The sequence below is a fragment of the Canis lupus genome, chromosome 7, assembly GCF_011100685.1.
Source record: "Canis lupus familiaris isolate Mischka breed German Shepherd chromosome 7, alternate assembly UU_Cfam_GSD_1.0, whole genome shotgun sequence".
In the NCBI taxonomy this organism is placed as follows: Eukaryota; Metazoa; Chordata; class Mammalia; order Carnivora; family Canidae; genus Canis; species Canis lupus.
The window spans coordinates 25,266,105-25,291,996 of NC_049228.1; the positions used below are offsets into that span (position 1 = coordinate 25,266,105).

Sequence of the window (25,892 nt, forward strand, 5' to 3'; positions counted from 1 at the left end):
ACATACAGAGAACAAACTGATGGTTGCCAGAGTGGAGGGATGGGCAAAATGAGTGAAGAAGAGTGGGAGGTACAGGCTTCCAGCTGTGGAATGAATGAGTCACAGGGATGAAAGGTTATAGTGGAGGGGTATCATCAGTGATCTTAGAATAGTATCCTATGGTAATAGATGGTAGATACACTTATGGTGAGCATACTGCAACATACAGAGAAATTGGATTACTATGTTGTACACCTGAAACTAATATAACACTGTGTGTCAACTGTACTTCATTAAAAGAATTTCTTTTGGGGCAGCCTGGGTGGCTCAGCGGTTTAGTACCTGCCTTCGGCCCAGGTTGGATCCTGGAGACCCGGCATGGAGTCCTACGTCAGGCTCCTTGCATGGAGCCTGCTTCTCCCTCTGTGTCTCTGTCTCTCATGAATAAGTAAATAAAATCTTTTAAAAAAATTTAAAAAATTTATTTACTTGAGAGAGCATGAACCTCAGAGATTGGGAAGGAGCACAGAGGGAGAGGGAGAAGCAGACTCCCTACTGAGCAGGGAGCCCAATGCGGGGCTCGATCCCAGGACCCTGAGATCATGACCTGAACCGAAGGCAGCTGCTTAACAGATTGAACCACCCAGGGCTGCCAATAATTTTTTTTTTTTTTTGAACACAAAAAAATTAAAATGTAAAGAAGTAAAAAGGTTAATACTTGCTAAGACTTACACTACCATCAGCAGCAAGCTGCCAGCATTTGAGAGAGTAGAGTATCTGCTTTAAGGAGGCCTTCCCTGTTGGTGAGGTCTGTCTCAGGATCTCTTCTGTGCATGGCTTCATCTAACCCCACCACGCCATGTCAATATGATCTGTTTGTGTGTCTGGTCTCTACCAGGCAAAAAACTCCATCAAGTCAAGATAGGAACTACAATCTATTCATCATCATGATGCCCCCCTCCCAATTCCCCCAGAGCTTGGCCTGTAATGATCATTCATTCACTTAATTCACTCAAAAGATGTTTATTGAACATCTATTATACCAAGTAGTGCTGGGAATAGATACTGCAAAAACAAAACAAAAACAAAAACGAAACAAAAAAAACCCCACAAAAATAAAATCCCTCATGGAGCTGACATTCTATTGGGCAAATAAAATCCAGCATGAAAAAAATAAAATAAAATCCCTCATGGAGCTTACATTCTATTGGGCAAATAAAATCCAGCATGCCAGATAATGTGATTAACACCACAGAGTAAAAATAAAGCAGGGAAAGGAGGGCAGAACATGCTGGTGGGTGGCAGGAGCTCATCTGAATAAGGTTGAATATGGTCGTCAGGGAAATCTTCACCAAAAAGGCAGTACATGAGTAAAGGCATGCGGGTATTAGGGAGTGAACAATTATCTGGAGGAAAACTGCTAGGTGACAGCTAGGACAAAGGCCTGGACGTGGGCTCATGCCTGGTGAACACCAGAAAAAGCAAGGACATCAGTGTGGATGGGACAGAGGGAGCTCAGGGGAGATGGTCAGCAGGTAGCAAGTGGCAGGTTATGGAGGGCTTTGGAGGCCACTGTAAGGACTCTAGCTTTTCTCTAGGATGGGAAACCACTGGAAGGTTTTGAGCAGAGGAGTGATCTGGCCCTACAGACAGATGGTTGAGGGGGTCTAACAATCTAACAAGCAAGATTGTTACAAGCTTTTGCCGTGGAAGATGGTCACCCAAACCAGGGTGCTGGCCTGGAGGTACAAAAAAGTATCAGATGCTGGCTATACTTGGAAGGTAGGGCTGGCTGACAGACATTTGAGACAAACAAGTTTCTCCAGATTCACTTTCTTGTTCTGACCATAAATCTAAGGAACTATTACATGTTTCCAGGATGACCTTGAAATGTCTAGGAAAAGAAATGTCACATGATATTAAAGCTACCTTTGTGTGGCACTTAACAACATCCAGGGACATATGGCAGGGACTCTACTAGGCACTTTCATATAAAACACCTGAGGAAAGGACTGTGCCACTGTGTAAGGCAGAACAAAGGCTTTAAAATTATTATATTACTTCCAGACTCATGTAACTGTGGCGCTAACACAATATGGCCTTATCCATTTTTAGAGTATAGGTACCAGGTAGCATGGTGGGAAAGACTGGCACTATTTATTTATTTATTTATTCATTCATTCATTCATTCATTCATTCATTCATTCATTCATTCATGATATTGCATACAACCAAAGGCTTCCTCAGGCCCCCCTGTAATTCCTTATGCCTTCCCATCTCCCCATCCCCAGGTGACAGCTGATCAACTCTATTTCTATAGATTAGCTTGTTTCTAGAGTTTTATATTAATTGAACAATAAAGAATGTATTTTTCCTCCTTTGATGATTGGAATTGAATTTAATCTATTAACACTTTAGGAAGAGCTGATAGCTATATTGCACCTTTAAATTCACAAATATGGTGCCTCACTTTTTCTGGGTTTTTTTGCCTTCTCTTTTCCTTTCTTCCTTCCACCTTCCTTCTATTTATTTCCTTTTTTTTTCATGCATGCCTTATTTTTATATTTCAAATTGTTTCTTCTTTTTTTCCTTTTCATTCTTTTCTTTGGAAGTTAAATACTCTAGTTCTATTCTTTTAGTGGTTATCTCAGGCATTTTATTTATTTTTAAAGATTTTATTTCTTTATTCATGAGAGACAGAGAGTGAGAGAGGCAGAGACACGGGCAGAAGGAGGAGCAGGCTCCATGCAGGGAGCCAGATGTGGGACTCGAGCCCGGGACTCCAGGATCACACCCTGAGCTGAAGGCAGACACTTCACTGCTGAGCCACCCAGGCACCCCTTACCTCAGGCATTTTATTTTTATTTTTATTTTTATTTTTTTTAAAGATTTATTTTTATTTATTTATGATAGACATGGAGAGAGAGAGAGAGAGAGGCAGAGACACAGGCAGAGGGAGAAGCAGGCTCCATGCTGGGAGCCTGACGCGGGACTCGATCCCGGGACTCCAGGACCGCGCCCTGGGCCAAAGGCAGGCATGAAACCGCTGAGCCACCCAGGGATCCCCCTACCTCAGGCATTTTAATGTAAACATTTAAAGTCTAAAGTAAAAAAATAAATAAATAAATAAATAAAAATAAAAAAAAAATAAAGTCTAAAGTAGGGGCGCCTAGGTGGCTCAGTGGTTGAACATCTGCCTTTGGCTCAGGGTGTGATCCCGGGGTCCCAGGGTCGAGTCCTACATTGGGCTTTCTTCATGGAGCCTGCTTCTTCCACACAATATTTGCAACATTTGAGACATTCTTATGCTAAGAAATTGTTGCTTCTGAAAATCCATTTTGACTGGGCTTCCTGTATTTTAATTTGCAAAATCAGGCAGCCCTACTTGTGGATTATTTTTGCTTCTTCCTAAAGTGCCTTTAGAAATTCCCTTAGAGGGGCACCTGGGTGGCCCAGCGGGTTGAGCAGCTGCTCAGGTCATGATTCCAGGTTCCTGGGATTAAGCCTTACATCAACTCCCTGCTCAGCTGGGAGTCTGCTTCTTCCTCTTCCTACTTCTGCCCCTGCTTGTGTTCTCTGTCAAATAAGTAAAATCTTAAAAAAAAAGAAATTCCCTTAGAACAGATACATTAGTGGTAAACTTTCTCAGTTGTTTGTCTGAAGTTACCTAAACATTTGCAGGCTATATAATTCTAGGTAGACAGCTGTTTGAGCACTTTGAAGATAGAATACTTGTACAGTACCTGTCGCTCTCTGGTTGCTTTTATGATTATATCTTTGGTTTTGGAGTTCTGTAATCAAGGTATAAATTTTATTTTATTTTATTTTATTTTATTTTATTTTGAAGGAAAAGCATGTTTTAAACATATTTTTTTAATTTTTATTTATTTATGATAGAGAGAGAGAGAGAGAGAGAGAGAGAGAGAGAGGCAGAGACACAGGCAGAGGGAGAAGCAGGCTCCACGCACCGGGAGCCTGATGTGGGATTCGATCCCGGGTCTCCAGGATCGCGCCCTGGGCCAAAGGCAGGCGCTAAACCGCTGCGCCACCCAGGGATCCCAAGGTATAAATTTTAAACTGCTTTATAGTACTTGAGATTTGTTTGCTTTCCTCAATTTCTTTCAATTATTAAATTCTCAGTCATCATTTTTTCAAATAATTCCTGTCTCCAATTTCTTCTATTTTTCATTTTGGCATTCTGATTAGACATACTTAGTCCTTTTTACTCTATCCTTTAATTTTTTCTAACTCCCTTTTGTATTTTCCATAATTTTCTGCGCTTTTTGAATAATTTCTTCAGGTTTATCTTTTGGCTCATTAATTCTTTTGTCGGTTTTTTTTTTAAAATTTTTTTATTTTTTTTAAAGATTTGTTTATGATAGAGAGAGAGAGGGGCAGAGACACAGGAGGAGGGAGAAGCAGGCTCCATGCCGGGAGCCCGATGTGGGACTCAATCCCAGGACTCCAGGATCGCGCCCTGGGCCAAAGGCAGGCGCTAAACCGCTGAGCCACCCAGGGATCCCCTGTCAGCTGTCTTTTTAATTCATCTATTGAATGTTAATAATTATATCTATTTTTAAAAAAATATTTATGTACTTGAAAGAGAGCAAGTGAGAGAGACAGAGTGAGACAGCATGAGTGAGAGGTAGAGGCAGAAGGGGAGGGAGAAGCAGACTCCACACTGAGCAGGAAGCCAGACTCTGGAGTTGATTCTAAGACTCCAGGATCATGACCTGAGAAGGCAGACGCTTAACTGTCTGAGCTACCCAGGTGTCCCTATATGTAATGCTCTTTATTCCCCTCTAAATTTGCCTATTTTTATCATTTCTTATACCCTACTCACAAATTTAATTCTCTATTTCTATAAATATCATATATGGTTTGTTGTCAGGCTCCGATAGTACCAATACATTAAATATTTGCAAATCTGATTCTGTTTGTGTGTCTACAGATCATGTCTTAATAGCAGCTTGTTTCCTTGAGTGTTTTGTGATAAAAAGAATTGGGAGATTATGTTCCTTGGAACTTTATCTTCAGAAATTCTTTGAGAACTGGGCTTAAGTGGTTTTCTTTTGCATTTGCTTTTATCAACCTAGGAACACTATGAAGCTTAGCTTGGAAATTGTTCAAACCTCTGTTAAGTGTCAGCTTGTGGCTGTTAATGCTCAGAGCAGATTCCCCACCAACACCCCTCCCCCACCATCCCCCCCTCTTTCCCTGAGCTATTACCCAGAGCCAAAGCAAACAGAAAAATTTCTTCATCATCACCCTCTACTGAGGGGGTATCCTTTCAGGAACTTGTTTTACATGGGGATCTCTTATCTAAGTTCTCGACTTACACAGGAGGCAGTAGGCTTTGTTTGCCTATTTCTTCTCATGATCCATCAAAACCAAACCCCTAGGTCACACCAGATCAGCATTACCCCAGGACACTGACAACTTCAGCACCTAATTACATCAGTGTCCAGACATTTCTGGTCTCTAAGGAGTTCCCTTACTTTCTTACTAGTTTATTTATACATTTCAAAAGATTCAAAGAGGGGTGCCTGGATAGTTCAGTTGATTACATGACTGACTTTTGATTTCAGCTCAGGCTATGATCTCAGGGTCATGAGATCCCACGTCAGGCTCCGTGCTCAGCACAGCACCTGCTTGAGATTCTTCTCTCTCCCTCTGCCTCTCCCTCTAATTGTTCTTTCTCTCTCTAAATAAAATTAAAAAAAAATAAAAAGATTCAAAGAAATATTTTATGTAGGAATTTTAGGTGTTCTGTACAAGAATTTCTAGGATAGTTACTCTACCATATTGCTAAAGTGAAGTCCTAAGCTACTATTGTTTAAATATTCAGTGATGTTATATGAATAGTAGTTGTGTGCCAAAATATTCATTTATAAACTTCCACTGCCTGAAATAGTATTCTAAAAACTGCCCCCAAAATCTAGTTTTCTAATTTTTTATATACTTTTTTATATATAAAACTTCTATGTATTCTTTGTATATGCTTTCTTGTTCCCTCTTATATAAAAGTGCCATTATCTGAATCAGAAAACTTTTTGAGGGATCCCTGGGTGGCGCAGCGGTTTGGCGCCTGCCTTTGGCCCAGGGTGCGATCCTGGAGACCTGGGATCGAATCCCACGTCGGGCTCCCGGTGCATGGGGCCTGCTTCTCCCCCTGCCTGTGTCTCTGCCTCATTCTCTCTCTCTATCACAAATAAATAAAAATTAAAAAAAATATATTTAAAAAAAAAAAAGAAAACTTTTTGAGAAGCATAAAGATTACAAATTTTGATATATTGCTCATCATTTTGGAATTTTACTTATTGAATCCTGACTTTGAATACACGTCATTTAAATATTTTGACAGAAGAGGACATACATGAGAAGCATTCCATCGTATAACAAAGTATGATTTTTTTTTCTAGAAAAATAACGTGCAGTGTTTTTTTTAAAGACATCTGAATCTTTTATTTTTTAAATAAAAAATTTACACCCAGTGTGGGGCTTGACCCTACAACCCTGAGATCAAGAGTCACACACTCCACTGACTGAGCCAGTCAGGTGCTCCAACAAGCTGAACTATGTGCTTTTTTCCATACAATAATCATTTTTGCTTAAAACAAGGCTAACAAGTTGAGATTATTCATATTTGGGTATTTGGCAGATATTTTCTAAAAAAACGAATAAGGCTCTTCCAGGGACAGCATCTGTAGGCGTTCAGAATAGTTCAGCGTTTGACATACCGTCATAGGCTGTCCTACAATACAGCCTCTAGCAAAACTACGCTGTCCCGGACCCCTGATAATAGAATCATTTACCTTTATACCAAGACGGTTGGGAAAGCACCATAGTCTGCATGTGGATGTGTCCAGGCCGACTTCGAGGAGTTTATGCCATGAGACCTAAAGTCCTTATGAGATTGTCTAAAATGAAAAAACACGTCAGCAGGGCCTATAGTGGTTCTATGTGTGCTGTGTTTGTGACAGGATCAAACATGCTTTCCTTTTTGAGGAGCAGAAAATCATTGTGAAAGTGTTGAAGGCACAAGCACAGAGTCAGAAAGCTAAATAAAAAGATGAAGCTTTATTAAGTAATAAAAAAAAATCAAAACAAACAAACGATAAGTTTGGGGGCACCTGGGTGGTATAGTTGGTTAAGTGTCTAATTGGTTTCGGCTCAGGTCATGATCTCGGGATTGTGAGATCAGGCCCCACAGCAGGCTCCCTGCTCAGCCTGGAAACTGCTTGGGATTCTCTCTCTCTTACTAAATAACTACATCTTAAAATAGAAAAAAAAAGAAAAAATGAGTAAGTTTGGAAAATAACTGACGGTCTTTCTTTGTTGGCAATGGGGAAATTCAAGCTTTCAAATGAAAAACAGAATTTTGGAAAGCTTGTACCGGTCACCATGCCCTTACGGCTTCTTCATACTTAAAGATTTGTGATGAGATCAGTGGTGATATTAATGTCACTTTTTAGATATTGTGTGCTGAAATATGTCAACATTTGGAAGACACGTATAACTCAGTGTACCAATATTTTCCAAATGATCAATGTGTGGTGTTACAAAAGCATGCATAAAAGTTGTATTCAAAATACAAGGTCAACCCAATGGTCTTTAGAAAAGTTTATCAATAGGATTTCAGATTCCACATTGCCACTAACCTTTAAGGAACCTGTCAAGCTTTTGTATAGTATCAAAGAAGAATACCCGTAATCATCAGGAAGGCTATTGAAATACTTCTCCCTTTTCCAACTTCACACTTATGTGAGGCCAGGTTTTCTTCATATATTTCAATGAAAACAACAACTCAGGTTTGTCCAACTCACACAAGCTCTTTCTACCAAGTACATTGTCTTAAATAGAGAAGACTGACTCAAATGTGCACTATTGCAGGACTTACATGTGTAACTCTTTACACAGCTGTCTCCTCTGATATTCTTACAATGTACTTGGTTATTTCTCATGTTACAAAGTAACTCACCTTCCTCAAAATAAGGGAAAAAAAAGTATCCTTAAGGCAGTATTTTTAGGATGGGTTATGCTTAAAAAACCAGTAGCAAGGAATGTGATCAGTGCTACAGAGTTCTGGTTCTTTGGAGAAGGGAATACTGGAGTAGTTGGATAGATGCATCATTTTATGCAGGGAAAGCCCAAGAGCATAAAGTGATCCCATCGTACTCATCATCTGACAATCTGTTCCCAAAAAGGAAATATTGTTCATAAGACAAAGCTCTCTTGAAGCTAATAAAAATAACTATTGACGTTGTAGCTGGCACTGGCTTACCATGTTTTTGAAACCTGAAACACAGGATAAATCTAAGTTTCTTAGGAACTTTCTTAGGAAAGTGGGGAAATAGGATTTGAAATAAACTCAGCGTCTGGTGTATGATCACACTGTGCCTTTCAAAGTCTTGGCTGTTTTATTTTCAACTTCATTAAGTAGTTCCTTAATTTTTGAGAAAAGACAATTTAAAATTTCACCCCCACTCATAAAGATTAAAATAGTGACTTTTCCTTGGATTTCAGAATAAGCATTTTGTTTTTTTCCCCAGAGAGGCAAGACTGGAGAAAAGCCAAGTGATGCCCAAAATGACCAGGTCTTTGAAACATAGGACTGTTTGACTTCTGAGGACTGGTAGCCTTTGGTATTTATAGCCTAGAATATATTCTCTGGATTTTAAGTGTCTTCTGGAACTCTCATTTCCAGGATAGAAAGACAACATTTTAGTCAGAATCAGGCTTCCCACAATCAACAGTGAATTACACTTATCCCACAGGGGATATATGGAAGTAAACTCCACTTCCCCAACTGTTAAATGGTATCTCTACAAATTCTCTCCACCGAGAAAGGGTAGACAGACTTGGATACCCTTTCTCACCAGGAAGGCCCTGCCAGCAAGAATTTTCTCGCTCCAGAGTACACTCACAGATGGGAAGATTAGGTTCAAGGACTTACTTTTTATGATTGTCCTTCTCCGGTTGACTTACTTCACTCAGCATAATACCATGGCTTCACTTGCACAGGGGAATATAAAAATTAGTGAAAGGGATTATAGGGGAAAGGAGAAAAAATGAGTGGGAAAAATTAGAGAGGGTGACAAAACATGAGAGACTCCTAATTCTGGGAAACAAGGGGTAGTAGAAGGGGAGGCAGGCGGGGGGATGGGGTGACTGGGTGACGGGCACTGAGGAAGGCACCTGACGTGATGACGCACTGGGTGATATACTGTATGTTGGGAAATCGAGCTTCAATAAAAACAAATTAAAAAAAAAAAGGACTTAGAAAATATCTCCACCTAACGGTGAACCACTTTTCTGCAGCAGTGAGAAACATTCACACTCTTCTTGGTCTACTGAGCAAGAGATTAAAACCGGATTAAAACCGGAAGGAAAGCTGATTTTATTTTCAAATAGAAACAACTAAAGGATTGTTTTGCTTAGAACACTAAGAAAACTAGGCAAGGATATAGACTGATACTTGGTACTTAGAAATTATACTTCAAAAGAATGTCAAGGCAAAAGTGAAGATAAAGGAGAAAAGAACACTTTCATTAATTAAGGCCTAGTTCTCATTTCATAATGATTAAGTATAAATTTTATTTATGTCATAGAATGTGTAAGAAAATTACAATAGTCGGTGTTCACTTTTCTATATATTTGAGGTTGGCCCAAGATCAGTATTTTCAATTACTTATGATTGAGGAGAAATGCTATTTAGGGATTATTATTGTTTTATTATTTTTTAAAGACTTTATTTTTAAGTAATCTTCACATACAATGTGGGGCTGGAACTTACACCCCTAAGATCAAGAGCTGCATGTTCTATCCACTGACCCAACCAGGCACCCCAATAATTATTTTTAAAGATAGAGGGCAGCCCCAATGGCCCAGTGGTTTGGCGCCGCCTTCAGCCCGGGGTATGATCCTGGAGACCCGGGATCGAGTCCCACATCGGGCTCCCTGCATGGAGCCTGCTTCTCCCTCTGCCTGTGTCTCTGCCTCTCTCTCTCTCTCTCTCTGTGTGTCTGTCATGAATAAATAAATAAAATATTAAAAAAAAAAAGAAACAGAAAGCTAATTAATAAAATTACTGTTTTTCCTATACTATTAGATATCAGTTTTATTTAATCTTAGGCTATAAGATACATAGATATACTTGTATCTGTTTACAGATAAATGATACCATTATCTTACATTTGTACAATGCTTTATAGTTTTTCAAAGCTTTTTCACTTACATTTCCTTTCATATACATCATTTTCTCTAGCTCTGGCAAGGAGAGCCCCGTGAGGTAGCCAGAGCAAGTAGTGTTTCCGTTTCATATAAGCAGGAAAGGAGGCTTATGTAACTTCCTCAAGGTGAAACGCTAAGATTCTGTGACTTCATTTCAGTAATTTTTTTTTTGCATTATATCATGATGTTTCTTACTATATTATGCTAATAGTTGAAAGGTCACTATCTAGCTTAATTTGTAGACTCTCTTGATGAGGGTGGTTGAATTGACCCCTCCAACAACTGACTAGTCTAAAGGGCAAGCATTTCCCCACATTTCACATGGTCTGATTACTTCTGTCTTAAGTGAACAATCTACTATCCAAGCACGAAAAACATGATGAGAAAACACTAAGCTAGTATATTATTCAGACAAAGGATCATTTTCACACCTCTCCAAATAACAGAAACTGAAAAAAAAGTCCCCAAAAATCCTAATAATGCATGTTATCAAGTCAAAATCGGATACCTTCTGTTTCTTAATTGTGGTGAGAACATGGTCTGGATTCCTCCCACCTAATGACCTGCTTATCAGACCCCTGGCAGAAGTCCGCGTCTGTTTTTAGCCTCAGGAAGCAATGCAGACGATACCCAAAAGCTCAACTTTCTGGACAGTATGGCTGATTCAATGAGCTCTTTTTTGCTTCTGAGTCTGCTGGCCAGGAGACTTGGATATGATAGGGCTTTAGTTCCTCAGGAGGGAGAGAATCTGGGGCATTGCTCATGAGGTCATGCCCCCTGAAGGACTTAGGGAAGGCTATGACATCTCTGATGCTTGGTGCTCCAGTGACAAGGCAGATCAGTCTGTCTAACCCTGGAAGTAAAATACAAAGGTAACAGATGAGAATGTAATCTAAGGCTGGTGTGAGAACTTTTCCACAAAGGTTGTAAAGAACTTTTAAATAGAAGTCTTTAACAAGCTGTAGCAAAGCAGGGTTTCCTGCCTTTTCAAGGGAACTTCTGTCTGTCTGAAAGGTTCTTTTCTATCTTATTCTAGAAAAATGCTCAGGATATTTATAGGCTCAAATTAAGTCACAGCAATTAATAAGTCCTTAGCAAGGGTTTTCTAAAGGTTGACAAAAATCAAGTGCTGTGCAGGGTACTCCAAGAACACAGATGGAAGCCCAGGCTGGTGGGGCACCTAGGTGGCTCAGTGGCTGAGCGTCTGCCTTTGGTGGTTCAGGTTGTGATCCTGGGGTCCTGGGATCAAGTCCTGCATCAGGCTCCCAGGAGGGAGCCTGCTTCTCCTTATGTCTCTGCCTCCCTGTCTCTCATGAATAAATAAGTAAAATTGTTTAAAAAAAAAAAAAGCCCTTGCTAGTGAGGACCTACAATCTAGGTGAGCTTCTGAAAATTTCTCACACTCTTCCATGTTTGATTAAAAAAAAAAAAAAAAGCAAGGTGAGCAACCACAGCAGAAGGGCACTGGCATATTCCTACTTTCACACAAGCTGAATACTTGGGAGCTGTGCTTTCCAGACTCCTATGAATGCATCTATGAGCCCCCAGGGATCTGAGCAATACTGACTTAAGACTGAAGTTTTATTCTATTAAGAAATCTTTCAAACGCAAATTATCAGTCAAGTTTTACCTTTAACCAGTAAAATGCATTTTAAACCTGTATCAACGAAATAACAAAATGAAAATATAAACTTAAATTCTTCTAGAATTCTTGGGTTCCTTGAACCCTATCCTTTTTACCCTCTCCTCTCCTTCTCTGCCCTTGCTTGTAAACTGAGCCCAAATTGGAGACACAGGACTATGGAATGAAATTTAGCTTGGAAAAGGAGAGTTGTTTACCTAAGGCAATTCCTCCGTGAGGGGGTGCCCCAAATTCTAAAGCCTGGAGCAGATGGGAAAGCAATTTCACATCTTCCTGAAATTCAAAACATAATTCAATTTGAATATACACTGAGGGTCCTTGGTAAGCTTCGGTGCTAAAGGGAAAAAAAAACAGATGAATTAAAAATATCTTAGGAGGTTTATAGTTTAGCAAGAGAATAGGGCAAGTCCCAGATATTAAAACATGCAGAGAAATGCCTGGCACTCAGTAAATGTAGCCAGGATTATACTGATAATGCCAACAGAGTAACACCAATCAAGGACATGGAGATGTGGGCTCAGAGAGGTAGGAAACTGTCCTATCACTATCTCTTCCCTGTCAAGGGAAGAGAACATTATTAAGCAGGGAAGAGGAAGGTAGGACATCTTGGGAGCCAAGAACAGTCTTGTTCTTTGGTGGCTGTGCAAGTTAACTTATGTGGGGCAATATGTGTGGATATGCTGAAAATGTACCTGACAATGGTTCTCTCACCAGGCTACAGATCTGAAACAAGTGGGGAGCTTTTAAGGAACAAATGCTAAGGCCTCACACTTAGAGCCTTTTATTTAATTGATCTGGAGTAGTGGGGTGGTTTTTTGTTTTTAACACTTTCCACTTGATTCTGTTCTAATGTGCAGCAGGGCGGAGAACCACCAGTGGTAGGGAAGAAGCAGAAGCAATGAATTTTCACTGACTCTTAAATGAGCTTAACAATTAAAGGAAGGAAGAAAATCGGCTGGAAACTGAAGACTGGATGCCTCAAGTTGGGAGGAGAGAAGTTAAGGGAGGTCGCAATGTCCTTAAAGCTGACAGGGAGTTTGGGGTTTGATTTTTCCAATCCTGTTCTCAAATAAAGTTCTTTCACCCTACCTCCCACCTGTTAGTTAATATGGCAAAATGATCTCTCAGGATCAGATTTTCTTGGATGTTTTCTTTCCTGAAATCTATCCTGACCTTCTTTGGAATCATCAAGAAACTGCAGATTCTTAAAGCATGTATCTGTAGAGACTCTTCTTTTTAAAATTCCGATTATCCCACTATCATTAAAATACCTCCCTGCCCCTATTAAATGATACAAAATTCTTTTAAATCTGGCCCTTTCTCTAGCATCATCATTTCCATGCATTTCTGACTGCATCATTTTTGTGCAGGGTGGTGGTTAAGAAGTTAGAAGCTCGGGCTGGAGAGCCACTGACCTGGATTCAAATAGTGGCTCAGTTTACTTCTGTGCTGTGTGACTCTGGGCAAATTAATTAATCTGCCTCGGTCACTCATCTTTGAAATGGGCAGAATAAGGGTATTTATCTCAAAAAGTAATTGTGAGGATTAAATGTGTCAGTGCGTATAAAGAACTTAGTGCCTGGCACAAATAGCACTAATAAACGGCTATTACGGTCATTTACTTTTCAGTCTTACACTAAAGGTAGAGAGACAAGCCAACACTACTCTGTATCTAGTCAATCCTTCATTCATAACAAACTGAAAAAAACCCCACAAACATTCTGGAAGGCAGCTATGCTCATTATTATACCACCAATGCCAGCTAAAACAACAGATACTTTGGTTAAAAAACCAAACAGGTTAGAAGATGATGTTACCTTTAGTAACTCTGCCAGAATGTAACGCTGGAGCTCCGCATCATGAATTCGGATAGAACCACCTCCTATCTCATTGCCATTTAAAACCAAGTCATAGTGTTGGCTACGGACCTAGAAGATTCACAGAGCCTTTACATTAGAGAAAATTTCTAAGTTTCTGTTCTACAAGGTTGAAGTCACTGCAGCTACTCAGAGACTATGTATTAACTATGGGCTCAAAGCTGACCATCTCTTCTGAGGCTTCCAGAACTGGGTCAGACTGTGAAATCTGAATGCCTCTGGCTTTGTTGCCACATTTCCTTTTTATTTGGAAGTACAGACATGGTACCTTCTCAGGTTCGGAGTATAGGAGCTGGACATCACTGGGGTGAGGAGCAGTAAATGGGTGGTGGGCTGACTCCAGCTTTTCAGGCTTTTCCTCCTTGGGAAGGAAGAGTGGGAAATCCACAACCCAAAGGAAAGAGAAGAGAGCTGGGTCACGAAGCACCAATCCTCTTGCTTCTAGAAGGTCAGCACATTCCAGTCTTAATTTTCCCAGCACAGAGCACTGCCAACAGAAGATGCAAACATTGATTTAACCGTTATGACACAAGCTGGACTCTCCAGCTGGGCTGTCCTCTGAGAAGGGATTAGACAATTAATAGATGAGATACTCTGGGCCTCTTGGGGGACAAAGATTGGAGGATGATGGGATTGAAACATGGTTGACAATGACCATCACACTGGGTAGACCAGGTGACGATTTGGTAACAGTGACTGGGCAGAGGTACCTGAGCTTGCCTGACCTGGCTGTATCTCCAGTTTGGCTACTGACTTGCTTCTCTGCACCCTTTTCCATAGGATAGTTTAGATAAGCAGATCTACTCCAAAAGGCTGTTGTGAAGATCTAGTGAGATAGGACATGTGCGGTGCCATTACGGCAGCTCTGATGGGATTGTTTTCCTGACTTCTTCTGTGGGGTATTTTGAGGCTCTAATGAGTGCCTGGCACATAGCTGATATCCAATAAATGTTGGCTATTATTAGAGGGACAGTACAGATGAGAGGTTTGTTTAAGAGTGACTTTTTTTTAAAGACTTTATTTATTCGTGAGATACATAGAGAGAGACACAGGCAGAGGGAGAAGCAGGCTCCCTGTAGGGAGCCCGATGTGGGACTCAATCCCAGAACCCTGAGATTACAACCTGAGCCAAAGGCAAATGCTCAACTACTGTGCCACCCAGGTGACTTCTGAAGCCAGACTTCATAGGTTAGAAACGTGGTTCCGCCACTGCCTCACTGTTGTGTGAGCAAATTCTAATCTTAGTGCTTCAGTTTTATCTTAGAATAGTAACTGTATCAGTCCTTCTCTCAATACCACTGGCATGAGTATTAAATGAATTAATCTACACAAAATACTCAGAACCATGCTGAGCAAACAATTAGCTTACTAAGTGCTAAGTACTACAATATGCAGATCTTCCATGAGAAGGGGCTGTCAGAATGGAAACCAGGCCTGGAGACATGTACTGAATATCATTTGATGGCTTCCTCTAGCTTACATAAAATATCCACACAGGATACTTGAACTGTGACATATTCAGAATGCTAATGCTATTCGTTGTAAGTCTGGTTTCCAGTTCTTTCAAGGAATCCTAGTAGGAATTTGAACGGTATCTTCCTCAGAGAACACCACCAGCAGTTTCAACCTCATACTAGGGGAAAGTGGAATGACCAAATGAGTTTGCAGCAGGATATTCATATAATACAAAATCCCAAGCTCTTTTATAAGTAATGAACTGGTGCATTCCGCAGCAAGTTTATCAGCACTGTTCATGTGGTATTAGAAACTAATGTTGATAAATGAGTTCATTAAAAACATGACTATGGTATCAAAATAAATTTGTAATTAAATAGCTTTCTTTATTTCAGTATTGCAGGGGAAAGACAGGGAGTTACATTTACTTAATTTACTTATTTAAAAGATATCTTTAAAAATTTTATTTATTTAATGTAATCTCTATACCCAATATGGGGCTTGAGCTCATGACCCTGAAATCAAGATTGCATGCTCTTCCAACTAAGCCAGCCGGCCAGCTCTGACAGTAGGTTACATTTAGCACTGAAACGGAACTCTGAAACTTTTCCTTTGGAAGAAACAATGAAACAATAGCACATTATTAGAAGAATGGACTTGATAAAGCACTAATTAGACACCATAGCTATAAAGAAATCATGTTGTACTTCAGTGCAACAATGAATTTATATTGCACTTGACCTTCCTATATTTTCAATATTCACGTTTGACTTATATTCCATACTTCTATGTATTTTACAATGATCTCTATGGCTAAGTTCAGTCTTCCATACATCTGCAGAGTGGTGATTTAGCCAGGGTATGGTGGTATTCATCACCTGACAGCTGCTGTTCCAGAGAAAGAAGGGTCCTGCCTTGACCAAGTAGGGCCAGAGATGTCTGTCAGTCCAGTAGACTTCTGATCTATCCCTCCACATTTTTAGGAATGCATTATCTACAAAAGTTTGGGATTACCAAATTTTCCTAATCTGCAAAACCTTGACAATGAAAATATTTTTTCACAGTCCTACAAGGAATACCAATAAATAGCCTTTTACCTAAGTAGCTTTCCTAATCAGAGCCAGATCTAATCTGTGTGAACAATGCCAATTATCACAATTACCACTGTGTGAGCAATGCCAATAGAGGCCAGTAGCTGATGAAAAAAAAAAAAAACTCTAGTTTTGATACAATGCATTATTTAGTGCTCAAAAGTATTTATTAACACAAAACTCATGTAGAACAGCTTCATTTTATGAAATTAAAAGTCAATTTTAAGTATGTACTATGTACACAGGAGAAGAGAGGCATCATTCAGCATCAACAGCACAAATGTTTAAAGGTAGTTTTTCTTACTGCTTTCTTGTGCTCTCCAGCAGTTAGCAGGACCACATCATCCTCTTGGATTTCCATTAGTCTCGTTAGTCCTGATCTTTGCTCCTCCATTATGGACTTAGCAACTGGAGAATTCCAGTTTCTATTGGCTTTCAGGAATATAGGTAAGACTTCCTGTGATAAAGAAAAAGACTTATTCACATTCTTTTTTTTTAAAGTGGGGTTGATTTATTCTTCTTGCTGTACAAATGATTTCTTGTTCCCAATAGAACATGAGATGATCTTCATTCCCTCCCTCAACCCTTTCAAAATGATACTAAAGGAATTACAAAATTAATCTCACCATAATCAAAAACAGAAGGGAATAAAAATAAAAGGTGGGGGGGGCCCACTGGCAAAGAGATTTCTGCAAATTTGTGGTAGGCTGCAAATGAATGGAATAGGAACAATTAAAGCAGCAAGAAGCTCTGGCCTGGAGAAATATGGAGTGGTCTCAGCACAGAAGGAACTGATTCTACCCTGCAGAAGGCTAGAGGGCAGGCTCAGGACTCTTATGGAGCTTTGGTTTCTCAGGGAATGGTCAATGGCTCTGCTGTTCCCCCCCTACACTAAACCTACCCTTTTTTTTTTTTTAATACAGATTTTATTTATTCATGAGAAGCACAGAGACAGAGGCAGAGACACAAGCAGAGGGAGAAGCAGGCTCCTCACAGGGAGCCCAATGTGGGACTTGATCCCAGGACCTGGCACCATGCCTTGAGCAGAAGGCAGATGCTCAATGGCTGAGCCACCCAGGCGTCCTCCGCAATCATCTTTTAAATGCCTCATTCTGGGATGTGAGTGGAGAATGGGTGAAATAAGTGATGGGGATTAAGAAGTGTACTTGTAAGGAGCACTGGTATTATAAGGAAGTACTGGCTCACCAAATTGTTTTTTTTTTTTTTTTTTTTTTTTTTTTTTTCCTGGCTCACTAAATTGTAAACCTGAAAGTAATACTACACTGTATGTTAACTAACTGGAATTTAAATACAAACTTAAGGGCAGCCCAGGTGGCACAGAGGTTTAGCACCGCCTGCAGCCCAGGGCGTGATCCTGGAGACCCTGGATTGAGTCCCACGTTGGGCTCTCTGCATGGAGCCTGCTTCTTCCTCTGCCTGTGTCTCTGCCTCTCTCTCTCTCTCTCTCTCTCTCTGTCTCTATGAATAAATAAATAAAATCTTTTAAAAAATAAAAATAAAAAAAATAAAAGCTTAAATGCCTCATTCCAAATATATGCAATCAATAATTATCATATATCAAAGAAGTTCTGCAGTATTTAAAAAAAAAAAAAAAAAAAAAAAAAGAATAAAAGGACCTGAGAAGAAAGAGGTAATTTAGGGACCAAAGGAGGACTGAATCCTCAAAACTATATTTTGTCAAAACAAAAACAAACTATATTTTGTCAATAAAACCAGAATAAAATATGATGGGAAAAAGCCAAGAAACAGCTACAGGGCCATAAAAATAATTGTTAAAAAAGAATTCAACAGAAGAGCTGAAGAAATCTCTCAGAAAGAATAAAAAGGACAAAAGAAATGGTTGGAAAGGACACATGGGGAAAAAAAGAAACATACAAGTTACCAAAGAGGTCCAAATACAACTAAAAGAAATTCCAAAAAAAGAGAATAGAGAGAATGATGAAGTCAAAACAATTAGTAATAGAACAGTTTTCCACAAGTGAAAGACAGGTGCCATCATATTGAAAGGGCCCTTGTAGTGTACAACGCATCAACACAAAATGACCCAAAGGTACACAAATTGAAATTCTGGAACATCAAGAATCAGGAGGCTGAATGCTTCCAAAGGAAAATAATCAGGTTTGCTGTAAAGGAATAAATTCATTTCAGCATCAGGCTTTCATCAGTAACAGCAGGTACAAGAGAAAAAAAAGCAGTGCCTTCAACAAGCTAAGGCTGTGTTGTCTAATGCAGCAGCTACCACTCGCATGAACCTATTTAAATTAATTGAAATGAAATAAAATTTTAAAAATTCAGCTCAGGTACACTAGCCACATTTCAAGCATTTGAGAGCTATGCCGGCTAGTGGCTACCATATTGGATGATGCAGATGTAAAACATCTCCACCATCATAGAAAGTTCTGTTGGACAGTATGGTTCTGTTTTTTTTTTTTTTTTAAAGATTTATTTATTTTAGGGGATCCCTGGGTGGCTCAGTGGTTTAGCGTCTGCCTTCGGCCCAGGGCGTGATCCTGGAGTCCCGAGATCGAGTCCCACATCTGGCTGCCTGCATGGAGACTGCTTCTCCCTCTTTATTTATTTATTTATTCATTCATGAGATACACAGAGAGAGAGAGGCAGAGACACTGGCAGAGGGAGAAGCAGGCTCCATGCAGAGAGCCCGATGCGGGACTCGATCCTGGGACTCCAGGATCACGCCCTGGGCTGAAGGCAGGCGCTAAACCGCTGAGCCACCCAGGGATCCCCCTCTGCTTCTCCCTCTGCCTGTATCTCTCTGTGTGTCTTTCATGAATTAAAAAAAAAAAAAAAAAAAAAAAAAGGTTTATTTATTTTAGAAACAGTGAGAGCAAGTGGGGGGAGGGGCAGAGGGAGAGAATCTTCCAGTTGATGACTCCCCACTCAGCGGGGAGTCCAATGTGAGACTAGATCCTAAGACCCCAAGATCAGGACCTGAGCCAAGATCAAGAGTTGGGAGGCTTAACCAACTGAGCCACCCAGGTGCCCTGGACAGCACTGTTCTAAAAGGATATGACTGCCAATTCTGAATTTTATACTAAGTCAAATTAGTAATCAGGTGTGAGGTTTTTTTTTTTTTTTTTTTTTTTAATTTTATTTATGATAGTCACAGAGAGAGAGAGAGAGAGAGAGAGAGAGGCAGAGACACAGGCAGAGGGAGAAGCAGGCTCCATGCACCGGGAGCCCGACATGGGATTCGATCCCAGGTCTCCAGGATTGCGCCCTGGGCCAAAGGCAGGCGCTAAACCGCTGCACCACCCAGGGATCCCTAGGTGTGAGGTTTTGAACACAAAGACATTATTTTTGTTTTTGTGTTTTTTAGAGATTTTATTTATTTGAGAGAGGCAGAGAGAAAGCACAAGTGGATGGGGCGGGAGCAGAGGGAGAGGTAGACTCTCCACTAAATAGCGAGCCCAGTACAGGACCCTATCCAAGGACCCTAGGATCATGACCTGAGCCGAAGGCAGACACTTAAACAACTGAGCCAACCAAGTGGCCCTATTTATTTTATTTATTTATTTTTAAGATTTTATTTATTTATTTGAGAGAGAGAGCATGTGCAGGGGGAGGAGCAGAGGGAGGAGAAGCAGCAGACTTACTGCTGAGCAGGGAGCCTGATCTGGTGCTTGATCCCAGAACCCCAGGATCATGACCTGAGCTGAAGGTAGATGCTTAACCGACTGAGCCACTCAGGTATCCCCATAAAGACATTTTTGGACTAAGCAAGTGTGTGTATCTCTTGCATGCTTTCCTAGGAAGTTACTTGAGGATATAATACAGTAAAATAAGAGGAAGATCTGGATCCAGGAAGAGTGGCTTCAACTCAGAAGAGAAATGAAGAAAAGGTCCAGAAAGAGAGCTGTGCAGAAGGTATAGAATAGGTAAAGTCTGGGATCCCTGGGTGGCGCAGCGGTTTAGCGCCTGCCTTTGGCCCGGGGCATGATCCTGGAGACCCGGGATCGAATCCCACATCGGGCTCCTGGTGCATGGAGCCTGCTTCTCCCTCTGCCTGTGTCTCTGCCTCTCTCTCTCTCTCTCTCTCTCTCTCTCTCTGTGACTATCATAAATAAAAAAAAAAAAATTAAAAAAAAGAATAGGTAAAGTCTGTGTGTGGGAGCTTTATCTCTCATGCAGGAAGTTAACAGAGTTTAAAATGGATAAGTTAAAAAAACACACAAAAATACCAGTATGTAGATAGATTTCTAAAAACAGAGACATTCTGGATGGTGCGGGACTAGAATGGTGTGAGCTTACAGCAGACACTTGTTGCATCTCATTATTAATCCTTCTTTACTATTTGCGTTTTTTTTTTCTATTTGCGTTTTTAACCATGTGCATGTAGCATATTGCTAAAAATTCATACACGTATTAAAAAAAGCCAAGTTAAAATATATTAATAAATTGAAAAAACAGAAGAAGTGCCCATTTCTTCTATAAAAGTCCAGTTAAGGGGCGCCTGGGTGGCTCAGTTGGTTAAGCATCTGCCTTCAGCTCAGGTCATGATCCCAGAGTCCTGGGATCAAGCCCCACATAGGGCTCTCTGCTCAGCAGGGAGCCTGCTTCTCCCTTTCCCTCTGCCTCTGCCTGCCACTCTCCCAGCTTGTCAAATAAATAAAATTAAAAAAAAAATCCAGGGATCCCTGGGTGGCACAGCGGTTTAGCGCCTGCCTTTGGCCCAGGGCGCGATCCTGGAGACCCGGGATCGAATCCCATGTCAGGCTCCCGGTGCATGGGGCCTGCTTCTCCCTCTGCCTGTCTCTGCCTCTCTCTCTCTCTCTGTGTGACTATCATAAATAAATAAATAAAAATTAAAAGAAAAAAAAATCCAGTTAATGACAAAGGTAAAAGAAAAAAGTGAAGAGGAAAAGAAGAACATGTAAAGAATTCCATCAACTAAAGACTATTGAAGTTAACCTTCAGGCTTATTTCCTGGTCCTGTTATTCCTAGATGCAAACTTCAAACACTAGGAAGATAAAAGTAAAGAAATATAATTGGGAGATCTAGAGAGGCCAATTTTGAATTTTATCAAAGGCATAAAACAAACCTAAAACATTATCTGCTATTACTATCATTACATGAACATGTCCCCCATACTACAAACTCTTTAAAAAGGAAATTTGGTATTAATTCTTCTGATGATACATTAATTTAATTATTCCCATAGAATTTCATCTTATTTCTGTTGTAAAGGTGCTGTAATGAGCATACTTTCCTCATATTTAGATGTTTTTTTACAAAGTATGGCACAGAAAATTAATGACTCAAAGAGCATGATTATTTTTAAAGTTACTGATTCTGAGAAGGCTGAGACAATTTACAAGTCCCGTGACGAGGTAAGAAGGCCCATTCCTCACTCCTGCTCCTCTGGATTTCAGCTCCTCCATTCACCAAGCCAACACCACAAAATGTGTCTGGCAATGGTGTATTCAGAATTTTAAAAGGGTATGGGAACAACAATGAATACAGTTGTTTTTTTTTTTTTTTTCCAAACCTTGGGCACATGGGGCTCTAATCTAATCCTGACTGGATTAAAATTCCATATTTATTTTAAAAACTATGGTTGAACTTTAACATTCTAATTAATGGTGAACTCAACTGTCTAAGTCGAAGTCTTTAGAGTTATACCTTTGGATTAGATTAACTTTAAAAAGAAGAAAAGTAGAAGAATGGTCTAAAATAACAAAACCTTGGGCAGCCCTGGGTGGCTCAGCGGTTTAGCGCCGCCTTCAGCCCAGGGCATGATCCTGGAGACCCAGGATCGAGTCCCATGTCAGGCTCCCTGCATGAAGCCTGCTTCTCCCTCTGCCTTTGTCTGTGCCTCTCTCTCTCTGTGTCTCTCATGAATAAATAAAAATCTTTAAAAACAAAAACAAAACCTCAAAACTAATGATTGTATAAAGAGTTCTAACACTTATGGATCCCTAAAAAGGGAAAAAAAATAGTTGTAATCAACTCCTTACCTGATTAAAATGGTCAGCTGCAAATTTTCTAATGGATTCAATGTCCTTCCTTTTCAAGTATTTCTGATGAAAGAAAATCAAAGTGAACTCACCAATATGACAAGTTCATAAACATGTCTATGATATCAAATGGGATATAAATACATTTTGTGTCCTTCCATCACAATAGTAGGATTCAATATAAAATTTAATTTCTGCTACCAAATGACAAAATTTTAAAGCTTATTACAGGGCTTATTATCCTTCATCCCCACCCCTTCCATTATGCAGGCCTCACTGGAAACAACTATGAATGTATTCCACAGAAGAGCCTGCATATGTAATATATAGGGTAAAAATGTTCAAATCTTTACAATTGAATTGTCTAAGAAAAAATAACTTTGTCAGGTCAGAAAGAGAACTCAGAATATGCTTATCTCTTAAAACTCTTTATTTTTTAAAAGATTTCAACCACTGAGCCACCCAATTGCCCCTCTTAAAATTCTTTATATCTTACTTTTTCTAAATTATTTCAATGCCTTTGACTATCATTGTAATTAATATTCTTGGGGTACTAGAGTAGGTATGGGAGGTACAAAAAAATGGAGACATGGCTCATAATCTTGCACTTCTTATAAATTGCTTGGGGAAGACTGGACATACTCAAATTGGTGCAAACAATAATACCCAGCAGTATATGTGTTACACTGAGCTTACTTGAACGCATTCATTATAGTATGGGCTCAAATTACTTTCCACTAAACATATGATGTGAATAAAAAGTAATGAGATTGAATTCTTATTCCCATTTTGAATACACTAATATGTTCAAGTCTACAAATGAGCTGTCTTTCAAAATAATAATTTCAAAGGGCTTCTGGAATTCCTCTTACCAAATTCTGTTCAAAGCAGATGTGCTAACTACAGAAAACAGATGCATCTCATCACTTCAGAGTCAGGGTTGCCTAGCCCCGCCATTCTTTTTTTTTTTTTTTAAAGCCCAGCCATTCTTTCTCCTATCCTCACTTACCCTCCCCTTTTGGCTCTTCACAGCTCCATTCCTTCCCCTCCTCCTGTTATTAATGCAATTGAATGCAGTTGAGACCAGAGCCCTTGGAAGACCCAAAACCAACATGCAAGGGAGATGCTGGAGCTGATACAGGCTGAGAGCCTCTGGATAAACTGAGGCTGGCAGACAGGGTATGAACACTATTTCATGCTCATGACTGGTGGGAATGATCCCAAATGAAGTATGGGAGTACTTTACAGCATTTTTAAAAAAGATTTATTTATTTATTTATTTATTTATTTATTTATTTATTTATTTATTTATTTATTTATTTATTTATGAGAGAGAGAGAGAAGAGAGAGAGGAGAGAGGGAGGGGCAGAGACACAGGAGGAGGGAGAAGCAGGCTCCATGCTGGGAGCCTGACGTGGGACTCGATCCCGGGACTCCAGGATCACGCCCTGGGCCAAAGGCAGGCGTCAAACCACTGAGCCACCCAGGGATCCCCTATAGCATTTTTAAAAGGAAGATAAAAACTCTAGATCTTGGGATCCCTGGGTGGTGCAGCGGTTTGGCGCCTGCCTTTGGCCCAGGGCGCGGTCCTGGAGACCCGGGATCGAATCCCACGTCGGGCTCCTCGGTGCATGGAGCCTGCTTCTCCCTCTACTTGTGTCTCTGCCTCTCTCTCTCTCACTATGTGCCTATCATAAATAAATAAAAGTTTAAAAAAAAAAATTAAAAAAAAAAAAACTCTAGATCTTGAATATAAACTCACACAAGATTTTATTCTCTACTTATATTTTCAGGGACACTGTTAGGCTTTATATACAAATATATATTCTTTTTCCTTTCTTAGAGAGGGAGAGAGTGTGGGGAGGGGCATAGGGAGAGAGAGAATCTCAAGCGGACTCCATGTCCAGTGCAGAGCCCAACTGGGGGCTCAATTTCAGGACCCAGAGATCATGACCTGAGCTGAAACCAAGTGTTGGACACTTAACTGACTGAGCCACCCAGGCACTCTTAAAAATACATACTCTTACAAAAAGAATTGCTGGGGACCCTGGTTAGTTCAGTCGGTTAAGCAGCTGCTTTTGGCTCAGGTCATGATCCTCGGGTCCTGGGACTGAGCCCCACATTGGGCTCCCAGCTCAGCAGGGAGTTTGCTTCTCCTCTCCCTCTCCTCTCCCTCATTTGTTCTCTCTCTCTCAAATAAATAAATAAAATCTTGGAAAAAGGGTAGCCTGGGTGGCTCAGCGGTTTAGCGCCGCCTTCAGCCCAGGGTCTGATCCTGGAGACCCGGGATGAAGTCCCATGTCGGGCTCCTTGCGTGGAGCCTGCTTCTCCCTCTGCCTGTGTCTCTGCCTCTCTCTCTCTCTCTCTCTCTCTCTCTCGGTATCTCTCATTAATAAATTAAAAAAATCCTTAAAAAAAAAATCTTGGGGAAAAAAAAATTGTTTTTTAAATGTGCCAGTGTTGAACATATTTACTTCCCACATACACTCTAGAGGAATAGAACTGCGCATCACTTACTGCTCCTTCAGAGATACACATGGCTTTGACAGTTCCTTGGGGTTTACTAAGTGCATCTTGAAGAAATCCAACCTCTGTGTTTCTGAACACATTACTAATATCTACAATCTGTAAAATGGGTAACAAAAAAAGGTAATAACTAAAAGTGAAGTAAATTTTATCTCAAAGCATTTTACAAATAAGATTCTAAAGAAGCGAGTAGATTTCATTAAGTTCATGTTTACAAAGTGCAGTCACAGTGTTTACCATGGGCTGGGCACATGTGACAGGAATTAATGTACTAATGGACTATTCATCATTATTAATTCATTTAATCAGTACCACAGGAGTATGAAATAGGGGCTCTCATTATCCCCATGGAATACAGTAAGAAACCAAGGCATAGAGAAGAAAATAACTTGGCCAAGACAACACAGAGCAAGAATCTAACTTGAGAAGTCTGATTTAAGCACCGCTCTTCCATATTACAAAAGAGGAAATAAGGAGTGGTTAAGCTGCAGCTGTAAGTAGGCAGTTAGGGCATTTTATATATTTTTTCCTCATCTTAAGAATTGAGCACTATCTCTTTATAGATGAAGTGGGACTTCAATTTCTACAGAATTTGCACTGAGAACTCTGATACAGAAATGCCATCAGCCTTACAGACACGAAGAGCCACTGTTCTCTAAGAGCAAATACTGAGAGGCTTGCTAATGGAAACTACTTGATATAAATTCTACTCCTACCCTTGGTTAAAATATGTAGAGATCTTAATAATTTCAATAAACATTTCCATATGTTTGAGCTCTTTGTAGACTAGGAACAAAGAATAACTCTTAATCATTTGCCTTCAAGTGCCATTTTAGCTTAGGAAAAATTGAACAGGAAAGAAATAGGGTTTTTTTTTCTTTCAAGTGACTATTCATGTCCATATAATTAATAAATAAGTTGTCAGTAATAAAAACTTTATGCAAGAATGTTAGTCTTGGAAATGGTCTTGGAACATAGTAGATAGAAAAAAAAAAAAGTACTGTAGTGCTGACATGCTATTATTCTCTCTTGCTATATAGCTTGGTAACAAGCTAAGGCAACAACAAAAAATATAACTATGTGTAACTGGTT

The 25,892-nt window shown here is 40.0% G+C and overlaps 1 protein-coding gene and 1 pseudogene across 7 annotated transcripts in view; one reads left to right on the forward strand and one right to left on the reverse strand.

Moving 5' to 3' along the window:
* Positions 1-1,692: 1,692 nt before the first annotated feature.
* Positions 1,693-7,047, forward strand: LOC100682591 (annotated as a pseudogene).
* Positions 7,048-9,548: 2,501 nt separating this feature from the next.
* Positions 9,549-25,892, reverse strand: part of DARS2 (aspartyl-tRNA synthetase 2, mitochondrial) — a 29,066-nt gene continuing 12,722 nt past the window's right edge. For 5 of the 7 annotated variants that reach the window (XM_038542478.1, XM_038542477.1, XM_038542475.1 and 2 more), the window contains 7 exons: positions 24,792-24,899; positions 22,275-22,337; positions 16,582-16,734; positions 14,000-14,218; positions 13,672-13,782; positions 12,052-12,127; positions 9,549-11,065 (listed from right to left, as the gene is read on the reverse strand). In XM_038542478.1, coding sequence (XP_038398406.1) covers positions 10,851-11,065; positions 12,052-12,127; positions 13,672-13,782; positions 14,000-14,218; positions 16,582-16,734; positions 22,275-22,337; positions 24,792-24,899 — 945 coding nt within the window. In that variant the 3' untranslated portion in view covers positions 9,549-10,850. Of the gene's footprint in view, positions 11,066-12,050; positions 12,189-13,671; positions 13,783-13,999; positions 14,219-16,581; positions 16,735-22,274; positions 22,338-24,791; positions 24,900-25,892 lie in introns of those variants that run through there. The other 2 variants (XM_038542479.1, XM_038542480.1) reach the window with 2 other exon arrangements.